General features: G+C 39.1%; 2 protein-coding genes across 8 annotated transcripts in view; one reads left to right on the forward strand and one right to left on the reverse strand.

Annotated features, from left to right (window-relative positions):
• FILIP1L (filamin A interacting protein 1 like) overlaps positions 1-17,048 on the forward strand; it is a 178,407-nt gene extending 161,359 nt beyond the window's left edge. For 6 of the 7 annotated variants that reach the window (XM_015876727.2, XM_032447718.1, XM_015876755.2 and 3 more), the window contains 3 exons: positions 1,142-3,896; positions 14,125-14,309; positions 15,472-17,048. In XM_015876727.2, the coding sequence (XP_015732213.1) occupies positions 1,142-3,896; positions 14,125-14,309; positions 15,472-15,562 (3,031 nt within the window). In that variant the 3' untranslated portion in view covers positions 15,563-17,048. The remainder of the gene's footprint in view (positions 1-1,141; positions 3,897-14,124; positions 14,310-15,471) is intronic. The other variant, XM_032447722.1, reaches the window with a different exon arrangement.
• Positions 1-18,159, reverse strand: part of CMSS1 (cms1 ribosomal small subunit homolog) — a 208,215-nt gene that overhangs the window by 188,532 nt on the left and 1,524 nt on the right. The gene's annotated exons all lie outside the window — the stretch shown is intronic.

Here is an 18,159-nt window from a genome sequence, read left to right on the forward strand (position 1 = left end):
TCTAATACTTCATTATTTCAATGTAGGGTTTTAAGTAATTTACTGAATATCAGAACATACTTAATGTATAGATCAGCTGTGGAAAAAATCTAATTGAAAGGAGGAAGGTGTGCTGCCAAATGTAATCTTAACTCATGCAATGTAAAAGCACCTCCCCAACAAAAAAATCTGCAAAAGAACTTTGTTATTATTTGAGATTTTTGGAGGCTTCTTAGAATTTTACATGAACAAATGTGCAACCTCATCACAGGCCTTGAACCATTGAAGTGTGTTGCATCTTGGCTAAGACTGAGAGCTAGTGTAAATTTGTAAGCAATGATTTGGGGAAATCATTGTGAAAAGTTTCAAGAGTCCTATAAGGTACGGATGCTCTTCAGTGCATCTTCGAAGTTTTAATATGGGACCAAATCTGAATCCAGCGGGGAGCAAGAAAGTTTGGCCTTCTTACATTCACAACCTAAACCCCTGTTTATCTCTTGACAGAAGATTTTTGGTGTGATACAGCGTAATAGGATCTGTATCTCAGAAGACAGACTGAGAGACATTGTTTGGTTTTTGCTTTGATGCACTGTTTAGAAAGCAGCATTAGTCAGTGCATCTAACAGCCTAGTGTGGGTACACTTCCTTCATGTACTTTAACACCTGTAAGGTTTAATGATAAACATCATAAAAGATCAGGATGGTTTATAAGTAGCTCAAAGGTATTAGGTTTATAAAGCTGTAACGTATACCTGCCCTTGAGGGCTGCACTGATATAATTTCTCAACCACTATGATTATCAAAATAACCTGCACATACACACCTAGTCTCAGGAGACAGCCAAAATCAGCATTGTTCCAGAGCAGAACATCAAACAGCTGCATTGCACTGATACCTGTCAAAAGCTAAAAATGTAATTACAGATGCATAACTGTGGAAGTTTTTAAGTGTTAATGATAATTATTCAAGTGTCCACTATAAAGGAAATCTGAGTAGAAAAGCTAGGACCTATAGGATCTTCCTTATGACACTACAAGGAGAGGTCTGCTTCTAGTTACAAGTGAATGTTCAAGCACATCTGGCAGATGTCATAATATTTCAAGTGTGTTTTTAAATGCCTGTTGAAATGGCTTTAAAATATTCTTTTATTTCCTCTCCCTAGACTGAAAAAGCTTCTTGAACAAGAAACAGCATATCAAGAAAAAAAAGAGAAGGAAAACAACAAGAAAATAGCTAAACTGAAAGAAGAATTGACTAAACTGAAATCCTTTGCTTTAATGGTTGTGGATGAACAGCAAAGACTCACTGAGCAATTGAATCAACAAAGTCAAAAAATTCAAGAGTTAACCACTTCTGCAGACCAAGCACATGAGAAACTCGCTTTTGCTGAAGCAAAAGCTCAAGAGCAAGAACAGAAAGCCAGCAGGCTGGAGGCTGAACTTCAAGTTCAAAGCAGTAAGGTTTCCCAAGATCAAGAAGCGATGATGGCCAAACTAACCAATGAAGACAGCCAGAATCGTCAGCTCCGGTTAAAACTGAATGCACTCAGCCGGCAAATTGATGAGCTGGAAGAGACCAATAAATCTTTAAGAAAAGCAGAAGATGAACTGCAAGACCTAAGGGATAAGATAAATAAGGGAGAATATGGGAACTCCACTCTTATGTCTGAAGTGGAGGAGTTAAGGAAACGGCTGCTGGAGATGGAAGGAAAAGATGAAGAGCTCATAAAAATGGAAGATCAGTGCAGAGAACTTAATAAAAAGTTAGAAAAAGAAGCATCGCAGAGCAAGAACCTTAAAGGGGAAGTTGACAAACTCAACAAAAGAATTATGGAGCTGGAGAAATTAGAGGATGCTTTCAGCAAAAGCAAACAGGAATGCTACTCCCTGAAATGCAACCTAGAAAGAGAAAAAATGGTAACTAAACAGCTGTCCCTTGAGCTGGAAGGCTTAAAAGCTAGAGTTGGAGAGCTCGAAGCAATTGAAAGCAAGTTAGAAAAAACCGAGTCCACGCTTAAAGAAGATTTAACAAAGCTGAAGACTCTAACAGTGATGCTTGTGGATGAAAGAAAAACTATGAGTGAAAAAATAAAGCAAACAGAAGAAAAGCTGGAAGCTGCAACTTCTCAGCTCCAGGTGGAAAAAAATAAAGTGATGTCCATTACAGAAAAACTAATTGAGGAAAGTAAAAAGGCACTGAAATCAAAATCTGATGCAGAGGAAAAAGTGTCCAGTGTCACAAAAGAAAGAGATGAACTGAGAAACAAACTCAAAGCAGAAGAGGAGAAAGGAAGCGATCTTGCTTCCAAAGTAAATATTCTAAGAAAAAGACTTCAGTCACTGGAAGCTGTTGAAAAAGAATTTCTTAAAAATAAGCTTAAAGAGACTACTAAATCCAGCACTTCCCTGCAGCAGGAGAACAACAAAATCAAAGAGCTTTCTCAAGAAGTCGAGGGGCTTAAGCAGAAGCTGAAAGAAATGAAGGCCATAGAAGATGATCTTATGAAAACCGAAGATGAATTTGAGTCTCTAGAAAGAAGATACGTCAATGAACGGGACAAAGCCAAGCTCCTGTCAGAAGAGCTGGAGGCTGTCAAAATGGAAGTAGCTAGGTATAAACTAACAGAAAAGGCAGAGTCCAATCAAGAGCAGCGTCTTTTTAAGAAGCTCAAAGAAGAAGAAGCGAAATCAAGTCACCTTTCCAGAGAAGTAGATGCACTGAAAGAGAAAATGCATGAATACATGGCAACAGAAGACCTACTCTGTCACCTCCGAGGTGATCATACAGTCTTACAGAAGAAACTCACCCAGCAAGAAAACAAGAACAGGGAGTTAGCAAGAGAAATGGAAAGCCTCACCAAAGAGTTGGAGAGGTACAGACGTTTCAGTAAGAGCCACAGAGCCGGTGTTAATGGAAGACGGATTTCTGACTTGCAAGTTTTCTCTAAAGAAGTCCAGACAGATCCTGCTGACAATGAACCGCCCGATTACAAAACACTCATGCCTTTAGAGCGAGCAGTCATAAATGGGCAGCTGTATGAAGACAGTGACAATGAGGACAAAGACAGCAATGAGGAGGAGCAGTCGGTGTCTTTCAGAAGCAACTCATCCATCGGGAATGCCAGGCACAAGAAATTATGGATCCCTTGGATGAAGTCCAAAGAAAGCCACCACCAAAATGGAAAGATTCATACAAAGCAAAATGGAAACTGTGCACAGGCTGGTGACCTAGTGCTAAGCCATACACCTGGCCAACCTCTGCACATAAAAGTAACTCCGGACCATGGACAGAACACAGCAACACTCGAAATAACAAGTCCTAACACTGAAAGTCCTCACTCCTATACAAGCACAGCAGTTATACCTAACTGTGGCACTCCCAAACAAAGAATAACTATTATTCAAAATGCCTCCTTCGCTCCTGTAAAGTCAAAAGTATCAGAAGGTTACATGAGCCCAGAGCAAGCCATTTCTCCCATTACTATGGCTGCTTTTGCAAGATCTCAAACTCCTGACTCATGTGGTTCCTTAACGCCTGAAAGAACAATGTCCCCTTTGGCTTTACCAGGCTCAAGTTCTCAGGAACAAATGCTCTCCTCAGAGCCTTTGGAAATGGGAGCCAAGCATGCCGTTTTCAGAGTATCCCCTGACAGGCAGTCGTCATGGCAGTTTCAGAGATCTAACAGCACGGGATCAAGTGTAATAACTACTGAGGATAACAAAATCCACATCCACTTAGGAAGTCCTTATGTCCAAGCTCTCACCGGTTCCAAGACCATCAGCCCTTGTACCCCAGTGCAAGATAACAGAACTCCAGCACTAGCTAATGGAATACCCACTAAGCCCACCAATAAAATCACCAGCAGTATTACTATCACACCAACAGCCACTCCTCTCCCACGGCAATCACAAATTACAGTAAGTAATGTCTATAACTGACCCTCATCCATGCTGACACCCTTACCAGCAATCCATCCTGTTTTTCATCCCAGCAAGAATTATTTGGAACGGCCCTTGTCCTATGGGAGAGATCTGTGCATGAACTTTACAACAGTATACGAAACTAACGTTAAGTTTTGCCTGCTTAGTGTTATCAAGTGTGCACTTACTGTATATCTTCTAATTGAAATACAGTTATGTAAAATATCTAGTCTTGCACTTGTATAAATGCATCTTTATGTATTTCCATTTTCAGAATAACTCACATTACTTTTGACTGCAACTTGCCTTGGTGAAATATTTTAACATTACAAAAACAGTAAATAATTGATTATTTTTATCATTGCTTGCAGAACATTTTTGGTTCCTTTGTGTGTGTGTGTGTGTTTGTATTTTTATTTTATTTTATTTTGCATGTATGGAACAATTTGAATTAAGCCATAATATTGCCTGCTAACGTCAGAAAAGACTTAACTTGTTACTTTCCGTTTCTTCCAAATCCCTCCTAGCGCTCTCATTTCAGATAATTATCATTATATCACACACACAATCAAAATAACATGTATTGTATCTTGTGTCAGATTTATGATGCATAAACGATATGCTCCAGACCAAGACAACCACTTTTTATCCCCATCCTTTTATAAAATCTCTTTTTATAACTTCATGTAAACCCTAATTCCCTCCCAATAAGGCAAATGTTTGTGTTTTTTTTTTCCCAATACAACAGAAAAATTACTATCATTTAAGTACACTGTAAAAGAATTAACAGAAATACATTTCTAAGAGGTAATGGTAAAGGGAATGCATTCACATACAACACTCGAATTTCATCTAAGCTCTTCATTATCACTCCAACATGCTATATAAGTACACTGAAGGAGAAACAAGATTAGCAACTGTGACCCACCGTCATATTTTTCACATAATAGGCAGAGGAAGCTCGACTGAAGTAGTAAGAAGTAGCACTAGACCACCTCTCTGAACACATAGACCTCTAGTACTAGGGAAAATTGCAGTACCATACAAAGTACAGCCAAAAAAAGGTTAAGATATTTCAGTGATGGACATGGTATTAGTGCATAAGAAAAGGACAGAAACATAAACAGTGCTGTCTCAGTTTACACATGGGCCAAAAAGCAAACTGTAACCTCCTAGTAAATATTGCAAGTAGTAGACCAGCTTCACACTGAATGTAAATCAAGCCAAAAGATCTGAAATGCACTTTCAGATCACAAAAGCTGTCTTGAAAAAAAATGTGAATTTGGAAAGGCAGCCTCTAATTCTAAAGAAGTGCCTAAGTAACTTATGTTCAGGGGTGGAAGGACTGGAATTAATATAAAATCTTATCGACAAGGAAGTTTGCATGTAAGGACAAAGTTCCTATTCATTTCTTCACTAAACCTGTATCATTATTCTGCTTACATTATCTGGAGTTTAAAAAAAAATCCTATCTGCAGTATAATTTAGCAGCTGATTCGGCAAAGGACTTTGGCACACACTTTAACATAACAAAGGAACTTTTATTGAACAGGAATCCAAATGGTTACAACCGTAGGTAATAGCTGATATTTGAAGGAATAGCTTCTATTGAAAAGCAAAGCCCACCACCCACACACACTTCTTCTAGGTTAAATCAGTGATAGGAAGAAAAATTATGAAGTTACAGATTTTGTGATTAGAACTCAATGTAGCAAATGTACTTGGAGGTCCCCTGATGATCCTTGAGGTCCCTTCCAGCTTAAGCCATTCTATGACTCTGTGATACTACAGCTGAGCAGCAGAAACTTTAAAGTCAAAATGTGGGATGGTGTAAGTCTAGCTTAATGTCATGAATAGCTTCAAGAACTGCTGTATCGGGTTATCAAGCTTCAGAAGAGGTCCTTCACACTAGATTTGTTTCAGTTTATCATCGCTGACTTGAAATGATTCTGTGATTCTATGGGTCAGAAGAAATGAACGGTCTCATCCTGCAGGACATTGCAAGTTGGCGCCCACCAACTTCAGCAGAGGCTGCTGATATAGACAGTAGCAAGCACTCAGGCAAGTCAAGATGATAACTTGATTCTTATAATAAATTTACCATAACCGTGCCAATTATATGAACAGGTAACTTTCTTACGTTCAGTTTACACATTATTAACTGAAAGGCTCATCCAAAATTGAAAAGCAGAAGCAGTCCATTCAGAACTCATTCTCTGCACGTCTAGAATCTGGAATACTGCATGTTCTGTTGATTGATACCCAAGATCTCTGCAGGGGCATGTTATAAGCATGGTACTGAGTAACTGTGCCTGAAGTGCATACTTGACAGTGTACTAATGGATGCCAGATTCTCTACAAATTAAAGGATAAACAACTGTCCTTCAGAAACGCTACCATTTTCTTCAATCAGACTTTAAAGCCTTGTGGGAAAAATATTTCACTTTATAGCCGTGTTCAAAATGTACAGAAATGTGTTATTAACTACCTGCCCATCTATGACAATGTCTTTGAAAGACATCACAAAACAGGACATAATAGCAAAAAGCGCATTTAGACTTTTGGACAGTTCCCAAGATACTATGAATAAGGACTTGACAATCTAAAGTTAAGTTTTCAATACAAAGCCTAGGCCAAAGTTCACAACGCTTTTAAGTTTAATCATTAAACAGGACAGAACTTCTGCTCCTGTCTCAGTACTTCTGCTGGTGGTTTACCAGGAACTGTCCAATTAACAAAACACAAAGGAATTAGTCACACATTACCATTAATCCTCAAATAAGATGTACCAATATTACATGTAAGTAAACTTGCTACATTTCCTAAAAAACAAGCCTTGATTAAGGTACAATTATATCCCCCCATTAATTAAATAATCCACCTTAACTGACTTCACACGGGAATTTTTGTCATAGATTTTCAACACATGAAAAATACAGTTATTATCTTGCCTAATAATTTTACTTGCAAAATAGAACCTGTTCATCCCATTCAAATTCCCAATACCTGTTTCAAAATATGTAGCAGAGAAGAACATTTGCTCGAATGTACTTGTTGAGAGCAGAAACTTACACAGCTGTCTGAATAAAAACAAGCTAGCTCTATTTTTATCATGAGAAAGCATAGCTTAGAGAGTGAAACTGCAAGTGTTTACAAGTTTACTTCAAGCTGCTCAGATCAGCGCTCCATATTTCAGATTATTTCTTTATACTGAGGGGGAATATTCACCTACTTGCTTAGCAGGCAAAGAAAGAACAGAGCAAGAGAAAAATTAAATGACATGTCTGAAAAATGATTTAAACACTGAACATAAACACCAAGTATAACTGTATTACATTTCAACCAACCAAGGCAGATTTTTCCAGGACTCAGATGCACACCGAGTGGTAAGTACTGCTGTTCTAATATTGGAAGATGAGACTTCAGTGTTTGCCCAATAGCCTAAAATTTGACAGATACTTACAACAGCGATATAAATAAATATTAATGGGAAATACAGTTGCAAAGAAAAAATAACCCAAAGCACTAAGTAGGGTATACCTGAGGGATTAAACAGTGAAACAGAGCATAAGAACAGTTTTCAGCAGATCACAGTATCAAGCCATCCCTTTTCCAAAACAGCGTGCAGACACCTGCTCTCAGATCTACAAACCCGCTCTCTCCGCTAAGTGTAATGTTAAGTCCCCAGAAACAGAAAGGAAAAATTAAATGATAAAGGAAATGGCAGAAGTTATCAGCCTGCTTTCTCTTTTCAGTTTTAGTTCTGTAAGCAAGCAAAGGAATGCAAGTAAAGGTAGTGTAAAGGCAACAATTCAGTACTCAGCATTTCTGAGTCTTTATGCAATAAAATATTTCCTTTGAAATATTTATATATATATTTTTTGTCACAAAAAATGACAGATGAGGGAAGGGAGGTGAAGGAAGGAAGGAAAAGAGACTAAGAGCTAATAATAGTACTGAGAGTAGAGTGCCCATCCATCAGCTGAAAGGTATCTCAGGTTTAAGAAATGAATCCCACCCTCAAGTTGCTAATTCATGAATATAATTGACAAACAAATACAGGACTAGCCAGCTACACTTCCTAATTCAAAGCACAGCAGATAACATCAACGTGGTACCTGGGGACTGAATGCAAGGCTGTAAGAAGAAAAAAGATCTCTATGTATGGATCTCATAAAGGCTTAAAAAGCATACTTCCCACATTAAGGAAAAAATAATAAAAAGCAGAATTATAAAGTATTACTTTCTGATTAAGGCTGAGTGGATTCTGCAGGGTCTGGTGATAGAAATGGAGTACCCATTTTCCCAAGGGCTTTGCCCCTAAGAACAGCTACTGAGACAGGCAAAACAATAACTGGCAACTGCCTAATCTCCAGGCTTAAGTGAAGACTACCAAACATTATGTTAACAAGAAATAGAAGAGAAAAAAATCTTATGGTTCAGATACAGCAGGAGTTGGTGCGAAAATACATTTCAAAATAAGCACCAAGCAATCTAAGTGGGAAACTGCTCAAGAAAAAGGCTTTCCTTAAAAGTTTAAAACAAATGAAGTGTTTCCACAAACCTGCAGCCAGTGGCCCCCTGATGGAGCCAAATTCTGGTTGACAGCCCCTCAGCAAATCTCCCATCTATTGTATGGGCATCCAAAAAGTCTCAACTTTCAGAGCTGCCAATTGCACTTGACTGTCCCCAGACTAATAAGGTAAGCACTCATGGAAAGCACATTTTGAGTGCAGCAGGATAAGCCTGTTTCAATCAGGGACTCTGCCCTGCAGGCACTGGCCTGACATAGCAGGGTCTTCATACAAGGATAGGCAAGAGAAGCTACTTCCCCTCTTACCCCTACCACAGGGTACTGTCCATTCAGTTATGCTGATATTACTGCTCATGAAGTAGCACTGAGAATCAGATCAAGAAACTAACCTGGACTCGAACAAAAATAAGGGTTTATTTCATAGCATGGCTCAAACAAGCAGCTATGTCAGTAAAACCGCTGGGACAAGCAACAAAAGATGAGACCTCTTTATACTGGAATTGCTGCCAAAGCACTGGTCTTACCTTAGTTACCACCAGGACTGTCTGCAGAGATGCAATCTAGCACATAAATACATCACAGAGCACTCCAAATGTACAACCACCATTCAACAGTCCTACTAACAGCCTAACAGCCTTCTGGGGTACTAAGAACTGACTCTCACTTCACAGCTGAGAGGAGAAAAAAAATGGGAGAAGTTAACTAAAATCCAGAATTTCTTATCTTTGACTGTCTCACACTGAAGCTTTTATAGGTGGTGCTTTATGCCACAAAAGCATCAACAAACGGACAAACGGGGACAAACACAGAGGTGTTTTTTTATGTGTGTAGTATATATAAAGACTTGTCTATGTTTAAAATATGTAGCTAGTTTAATAATATAATTACATATATATTAATTGCGTAGAAAAATATACGTCTCCATGTAAAAATGGGACTCTCATTAACACACCATTAAATGTGACCTCCACAGCAGCCTGTTCCCACACAGAAAAAAGGCCCTGATGATAAAAGCACAGGGTTCTTTTTCCTCCTCCATGCAGAGTATTCTTGGACACAACCTGGTTACCTCCGTAAACTTCTTCAACATATATCATAATTTATATGAGAAAATATATTTTCACAGAGCTTTTGAGCTGATGATTTTAATACTGAGAATGCTTTCATGTTAAAAATTGCCTGTAGGTATCAGTTCAGTTCTACACACCTTTGAGAGGTGGATATTTACAAACATACAAGCACATCCCTCCCTAGATGCCCACATAATCCATACAGAATGAGACTCAATGTCAAGACTTCTACTCCACGAATGGCAGCAGTGATTTAGACTGAGAGAATTGATGATCTCATAAACATATGTAAAATAATGCATTGTAGAGCTACACAAACTTTTAAGCACCAGCAGAAACATTTAAGTGTCAGCGCTGCCCTCCCATGGACAGAATTAATATTGCATGGTGCTCGGTACACCAAAAACGACGCACTGTTTCATCTTGGCGATGGTCAATACCCTAATAGGGCACCTAAGAGACCCTCTCAATTCAAGAGGCATTCCATCTCAGTAAAGGGCAGGCTGCACTGCCCTGTGAGTCCAGGTCAGTCCTTCCCCTAGGAGAAATCCTAGGACCCCCAACACAAACTCACCTTTCCATGTGTCTTGTCATCTGTCTATTACAAAATGAGCCTATAACTACCTTACGTTTCAAGATTACCGCATTTCCCAGTGAGGATGTCCCATGGCAGAACTTTAGTAATTAGGAATTCCAATTTTGTCCCTGACTCTGTCCAACACTTTTTCTTTACCCCACCATCAGAAAGTAGATGTAAGCTTGGGTGTTCAGCAAACAACACCATGGTGGCATATGAGCACGACTCATCAAGTATATGTTAGTTATTTCTAATCTTAATGTAAGTCTTTCTGTCAGATACTTCATGTTGAAATCACGGGTACTGTAATGGGCCTACTGTCAGCAAAACAGTAGAAATCATAGGAAACTGAGCACAGAAGGGACCTCAGGACATTTTTCTGCCCATTTTCCTGTTACACTTTGACCTAAACCATTCTTGGCCCCTCCTGTTCTAAAACTTCTGCAATGATAATTTCTCAGTAACCCCAGGAATCTGTAATGGGGCTGAAGCTTTCTTGCCACTAAAAGACTTGCTAATTTGTAAACTGAATTCCCTTTGCTGAACTTGATATCCAGTTTTTGTTTCCTGTCCTCCCATTGGAATTGGAGAACTACTTTCTCAGCAGCAGCCTTTCACATATTAGAAAGCAATTAACATATCTTTCTTCACTTCTGTTTTCTCCAGGTTAAACAAACCCAGTCGCTTTCCCACCTAATAGCTCAAGCACTGCAACTATACAGATCACTAATTATTTCCCCACTGCACAGCTATTTATAATGGTGTGTTATTTCTAAAAGTGCAATGCCCCAAGCTAGACAGTACTCTGGCTGAGGTCTAACCAGTATTAATAAGGACTACTGACCCTGCTCCTTCTTACACATCTGAATATAGTCATGCACACAATCCAGTCGCATAAAAGGAAATACAGAGCAACTGAGAAATTTCCCACTGGATTCCAAGAAGATGGATGCCAGGACATAGTGAAAGAAAAGGAAATAGTCAAATGCCCTGTGCAGCTCAAGGGGCCCAAGTGAAAATTTCAGCCTAAAACATCTTGCATAGACACCAAAGGGAATATTTAGTTTTGCCACTCCATCTTAACTCATCCTCACTTGCAGACCTGGCTTAGGTTCTGTCTGCATTCAGTCATCCAGGAATAAGCTGCAGTCTGGCAAGCAGCTCGCTCTTGCACGTGCAGACATCTGGGTTTCTGTGTAAGGGCTTTTCAGCACCATCCCCTGGCCGCTTTCATTAAAGCTGCATATGATTCTTTCTACTGCTCAAATTTGTTAAACTAAAAAATCTAAGGAGTGAGAGAGAATTGGATCTGAAGTTACTTCTCCTAGACACAGTTCTACAACAACACCAGAAAGATAAGTGAGAAAGCCTACTGCTGAAGCGTGACATCTTCCCTTCTATTCAAACAAATACAGTTCAAACAGGAAGCAAAGCATGTACCGCATTTCCAGAGCAAAATGAGATTAGGACCAAAGGCACAACTACTTGAGCAGCACATAAACAGGTGTATATCCACATGCACACCTGTCTTAGCCCCTCCCCAGAAAACCAGCACTGCATTGTGGCAGAACTCCTGATGGCCCGTGTCTGTAACTGATAAGTTGCCTCTGTCCTTGGGAAAGAATGAAGGGTACATGGAATGTAAGTCCTGTTATGTCAGAGCAAACCTTCTCAGCCAACTTCCTGAAGTTACAAAAGGGCATTTTCACAGTTGTGTGTGAAAATCTGACAGCTGTCACAGAATCACACAGAATCACAGAATGACCTGGGTTGGAAGGGACCTCAAGGATCATGTAGTTCCAACCCCCCTGCCTGGCAGGGCCACCAAACATACACCTGTGAAGTGTTTGTTCCGATCCCTGAAATACTCACTGCCATCCACTGTGGGATAACAAACACCTGCACCCCATACAAGTTCTCAGGGTAATGCCCTTTCTCTCTCCTGCTCCTACTTCAGGTGATTGACAGCAACAATAGAAGCCAATTTAAAATTGAAGAAGTTAAAAAACCTTTATGAAACAGCAGTTTTCTCGTACCTTAGATCATTTCTTTACCTACTTATTTAATCCACCCTCAAATTAGTAAAATAATGTTACTCTTACAGATAGACATGCTCCATAACCTAATAATTTCAAAAGCATGACTAGTTTAATGTCTTTGCTTTACTGTTGCTGTAATTATTTGCCTATATTTGCATAAGTGCATCTACAGATACTGAAATAAAGAAAAAACATACAACTGCTAAAATCTTATCCAGGTAGTCAGAAACAGTGTTCTGAGAGCACTGATGGAAATGGCAAAGAGGAGTAGGAAAGGCAGTTCAACCTGGTTTTTGAAGGATCAATGTCGTATTTCCTCTTCCATCACTTAGAAAGGAAGCAAATAGAAGTGTCTTCCAAATGAGAACTCAAGGAGCTGTAACTTAACACCAATTATGAACACGGAGCTGGAAATTTGAGGAAACAAGTAGATGGCAATGAAGAATGGGGTAGACAGAAAACCATTCCTCTTGATGGAAGAAATGGATTGGTAAAAAGGATTGAAAAAATCTGAGGACATTCTTGGTGTGCACAGACTACCCATAAATAGCTAAGAGCTAAATAACAAACTGAAAAGGCCACCAATATCTTCATACAGTTTTTTAGTCACATAGTTCTCCGTAAAAAAATATGAGCATGTCATGTCTACTGTACCTGCATACAGGCCTTTAGACCACATAGTAGGGAAAGCACTAAGAGGACTGTTCAAAAATCTTCACTATGCAACGAAATAAGTGAAGTCTTTGATATAAAGTAGTTTCCAAGTACTTTCCAAACAAATTTCACATAACGCCACCCCCTCTTTACAGGTACAGTCACAGCAGCTTAAGCACTTCTCTAGTCAACTGCCCCCAAATATTCTTGCAACTCACAGCAGAGTCACTAAGTCAAGTAGCAAGCTTAAGAAAAATAAAGTTGAATCTCACTGATCTAGCTATACACATAATAAAAGTCAACAACTTAAATATCAGCCTAAGTGTTTGCCTTAAATTTAAGTTATTCACCCCTTTCTCTCTATAATTTGTATTAGGAATGATGAAAAAACCACAGTTTTTAAGAGATGAAAAAGGAGGGAGAGAGCTAGGTGGATGGTTTCTTAGATCCCTGCCTATAACAGAAATCACGGAGATACAGTCAAATACAGTCCAATTGCAGATGTGCACATTTAGTCATCCTAACATAGACACTTATCATTGGTATAAATAATTTGCACGGGGAAAAGAAATTGTGTTTTTTTCCCTTTCGTGATAACAATCTGAGTGATTACATGCAAAATTCGTTTTCAAACGCATCTCCTTTTTCAATTCAGCATTTAATTAAAAGTTTCAGTTCGGCTATAGTTAAATAACGATGCATCACAAACCCGCAAACTTTGCTGCCACCGAGAGGTAAAATCTTGCAAAGACCACAAAGAAAAGAAAAACACATTATCTTTCTCATTTTCAAGGCCAAACAGTCTCCCTTCTCAGTGTATAGATTAAAGCTACAAATTAATACTTTCTGATTTCAAAAATAAAAATATGAAGCAAGTTACACTGTTAGACCTAGCATTGGTTCAGACCTCAGAATTCCAGTTCCTTTCTGAGGTTGGATATCAGGTTGGATGTTAGGAAAGATGTCAGAATGAGTGGTGAGGCAATGGCTCAGGCTGCCCAGGGAGGTGGTGGAGTCACCGTCCCTGGAGGTGTTAAAGAGTCATGTAGCTGTGGCACTGAGGGACGTGGTTAGTGGGCATGGTGGGGGTGGGTTGATGGTTGGACTAAATGATCTCAGAGGTCTTTTGCAACCACAATGGTTCTGTGAATCTATTTTCCTTTACGTGGATCATGAATAAGGGAAACAGTGTTACATTCTCATTACCAATGAGGGTAAGGAAGTTCAGGCAGACAGTTCTAAGTGAGAGCAACATGTTTAATTATATGAAGTGGAAAAGAACAGTAAAGTGCTAAGCGTACAACCAACGTCTCCTCCTAACATGACCTTTTGTTTGTTCGTTTACTTCAAGATTACTGATGCTTTCCGTCAACCAGCTCCAACTCGGATTCCCAAACCAAAGCCAACAAATGCAACTAAACTACCTGTCAGAATCCCTTCTGGACATCTCAACAAGCCACTTCAAGACAGCAGTTCTGGAAAGCTACATATTATAAGGACTGTGTCTAAAACCTGCCTTCACAGCGGAGGGAGAAGGTAAATTGTTTTCTATCATCTATGATGCGGGTTTAAGCAATTGAACCTTTATTTCCATCGGGGTGAAGTCTGAAATCATCCACATGGTCAGTTGGTTAATGATCACCAATTACAGATGTATAGGTGTACAGAAATTATTATTATAATTCCAGATCATGGCCCTTGCAGACAAGAAACAAATGAGATACCAATCAGTTTTGACACGTTCCACAAACAGCAACACCAATTTTGCCTCTACAGATTCATGCAACAAACTACATGAAACAGGGTTGAACAAGGGAACGTTTCATTTTCAGTCAGTCTAGTAAAGAAGTGCTTCAATCTGGGTGTTTTATGTTAGGAAGCAAAGAAAAAATGGAGAGGGATGGAAAAAATTGACTCTTTTATAATGCATAGAGCTTCAAGAAGTTTTAAGTTCCTTGCTGTGCCAAACATCACTTTAGAAACATAACCTGAAGACAAACAATTCTCTCCTCAGTGAGTTGATTTGCCCCACTTGTGTTAGTGTAGACACTACCTTTAGAGAACAGTTGCAAATCTGAGATTGACATTGCTTGTATTAGTTATTTTAGCTGTCATCATTTTATCTGGAATACAGTATTTAGATTTCAGTTCACTTAAACAGTATTGGTTGAAACTGATCAAAATTTGCGTCAAGTATAACAATACTTGTGACTGTAAAGAAGTGCAACTGTGTTATTTCGGTCCTATGCAATTCTGCCCCTCCCTTTCAATTGCCCACTAGCATGGAAAAAGGACAGTTACAGTCATATCTTCTAGTGAAGTTTATTTAAGCCAAATCAATTCTTTGCACAAGTAGTTCTTGCTTACCCATGAAATAATTGAGGTACAACTTCTTTTAAAGACTTAAAATTCACTCAAATTTCCCGCCAGCCAAGACAAACAAAAAAATCAAATGCTAAAAGAGGCTCCACGTTTGTTCCTAGTTTTTAGTTATCTGCAAAATAGCAATTGGTGTCCTAACAAGAAAATTCCTGACTGTTTTATTGTCGAAAGTTAAAACTAACAAGGTACTATTACTGCAAGTAACTCTACCGCAGGAATTCCATAATACCAGCTAACCCGAGTTACTGTTTTAGAATATAAGACTTAATTTATTTCCCTGGTATTAATGTCTCCCTCATTCTTCTTCCCCTAACAGAGTGCATTCCAACAGTCTAAATGGCTCAACTGATAATTTGTGGGAAAGCTCCTTTCACATAGGTCTTTCTTTAAGAACTGCCAAATCCTAATCCCTAAATAAAGCAAAAGCTGGTGGTGATCGCAACATCACAGCCAGAATTGGGACCGTTTTGCTGAAGCAAAGAGAGCTTTTGATGTGTTCGGTTACCCAATTTGTTTCCCTTTTATTTCACAGCTAAAAGTTTAACTTAGCCACTGAGCCAGTACAACACATTAGCACTCCTGCGGGACTATTTTTACAAACCCACAACAGAAACCTATGGCTCCCTCAACAGCCTCACAAGAAATTCTCTATGGGTAGTTAAAAAAAGTGAAGGTTTCAAAAGATCGGCCTACCAAAACCTTATTTCAGCATGTGCCTTACAAGACACATTTTGGCAAAGAACAGAAATCAAGAAAAGCCTCTTCTACATTAAAAAGAGAAGCACTCCAATTTAATTCACTAAATCTACAGCTAACAATAAGGTTCTGAAGCTACACGTGGCATATGCTCTGGTCCGAATAAAGCTCATTGAAGCACTCCGTGATATGTTCTGTAAGATGCGGAACAAGCGTGTGTGATGCAAAGAAGTACAGTGATTTCCAAATAGCAGCTGACAGCCTGACATGCTCATCAGACAGATGAGAAGAGGAGCATCAGCACAGTAACAGCTTTCATCAGAAAGGACAGCAGCTGATGGATGAGCCAAAGGAAAGAGAGAAAACTCTCCGTACACAGGCCTGATCACCAACAGATCCCAGCTCTGATCACGCAACAAATCTCTCAATAATTGAGCTACGATGAACAGCCCACTTCTCAGTAACTGCAAAGCCCACATAACAAACTGATGCCACTTGGCACCATTTGTTACCAGCCTACAAACAGAACATAAAAACTTATGGGTAAAAAAAAAATGAATTCCCACAACATCCTTTGATTTAGAGCATACAAATGGTAGCACTGTCAGATCATCATTCACAGTACAATATTATACTCCATACCTGTTTTTACTACTGGCGCAAAAGAGTTTCCATGTCTTTTGCTTTGACATGGGATGATACAATTCGTTTCAACTTACAAGGGACAAGATCCATACAGCTTTTTTCCTTAAGGATGTAAAAGGACTGACAAGGACAGATACTACAGTCTTACGGGATAAAGGAAGACAAGGAAAGCACAGAGAATGAAAGACAAGGAGAGGCAGCAGAAAAAAAGAGGCAACTGGAAGAATTTCTGGAAAATAAAAGCCTGTCCCCCTCCCTCAGCCTGCCGGGAGATACAGCGCACCCCTAATAGGCAAGAGAGACATTGTAATGCTGTTAGAAGAGCTCTGTTCATGGAGAGACAAGGAAACAGCTGGTGTCTTACCCCAGCACTAAACAAACTCCTCAGTATTCCTACATCTCTCCTTCCAGTTCTGAATAGAACACAAAAATGGTATTTGGTACTGCACATCATTGTGGCATGAACTGGTAAAATGGAAGGAAGGAAGGAAGCCTTGAAGTTATATGACTCGAGACACTAAAGACCTTCTACACATCTCAGAAAGCAAAAAGTATGTTGAAGAAGTTACTGGGCAAGATACTTTAGTTTGTGTCATGTGGCAAGGTAAATAGATGGCTAATCCCTTCATGCAAACATTTATGTTCCAAAAGTGAGAGTAACTACCTTCAATTTTTAATACAGACTCTAAACAAATGGTTTCTAATGATGTGGTCAAAATCAGACTAGGGATTACTCATACATCCATCTATTAAGATACGTGTTCTGTACCTTCATCCTCTTTTTGTGAGTCTGAACACTTTTCATAGACTGTTTCTTAAAAGTAGTGTCTTCCGAGTACAAGTTACTAAAATGGAAGACACTTAGGAGGGCTGAGATATCGGGATGAATATTTCATTGGTCAGTTTATATTCTAGTGCTAGTTGTAAGGAACTTGGCACAAGGTAGGTATTTAAAGAATATAGTTTATTTTTTTTCCTGCTTTCTACCCATCATTGTGGCGGAGATGCTTTTTAAAATAGGTCAGCAATTGAAGTCGGATAGTTTTTTAAACAAACTATGTGTACAGAAATAAACGTGATCAAATCTGTCAAAAGCTCTAGTGGGAAAATATATTCTTGTATTTTTGCTTGCACCATACATTACAAACCCTGACTTCCTATTTCTAGCCACTTGATCTTAATGCACTTTATGGTGTCCACAAGACGTGGTAAAAACTAACAACTGATTTCACATCTGCTGTATGTGAGGAGCAGCAACACACAATAAAAATGTATGGACAGTATTTTTATTTAACTGATGGCTTGTGACAACATAATACAACAGCAGGCTCCACATAAAGAACCTGTCAACAAATTTGCAAAGGTGGGATACGGAGATCAGAACACATAAGTGGTGTGCACAACATTCACCTGCAATTTAAGTAGTAAAACATTCATACAGTATTTTAGGAGTTTGCTACATATAGTGCTTTTAGCACAGGGGTGTATGAGACATCTTAGCAACCCTACAACTTGGCAACAAATCGCAGCAGGGCTGTGTGTAACTGAGAGCTTGGGATCCTCAGCTCAAAGTCAGATGATTTAAGGGAAATGGTTTTAAGTTAAAAGAGGGAAGATTTAGGTTGGATGTTAGGGGGAAGTTCTTCACTAGGAGAGTGGTTAG

The sequence above is a fragment of the Coturnix japonica genome, chromosome 1 (genome assembly GCF_001577835.2).
Source record: "Coturnix japonica isolate 7356 chromosome 1, Coturnix japonica 2.1, whole genome shotgun sequence".
In the NCBI taxonomy this organism is placed as follows: Eukaryota; Metazoa; Chordata; class Aves; order Galliformes; family Phasianidae; genus Coturnix; species Coturnix japonica.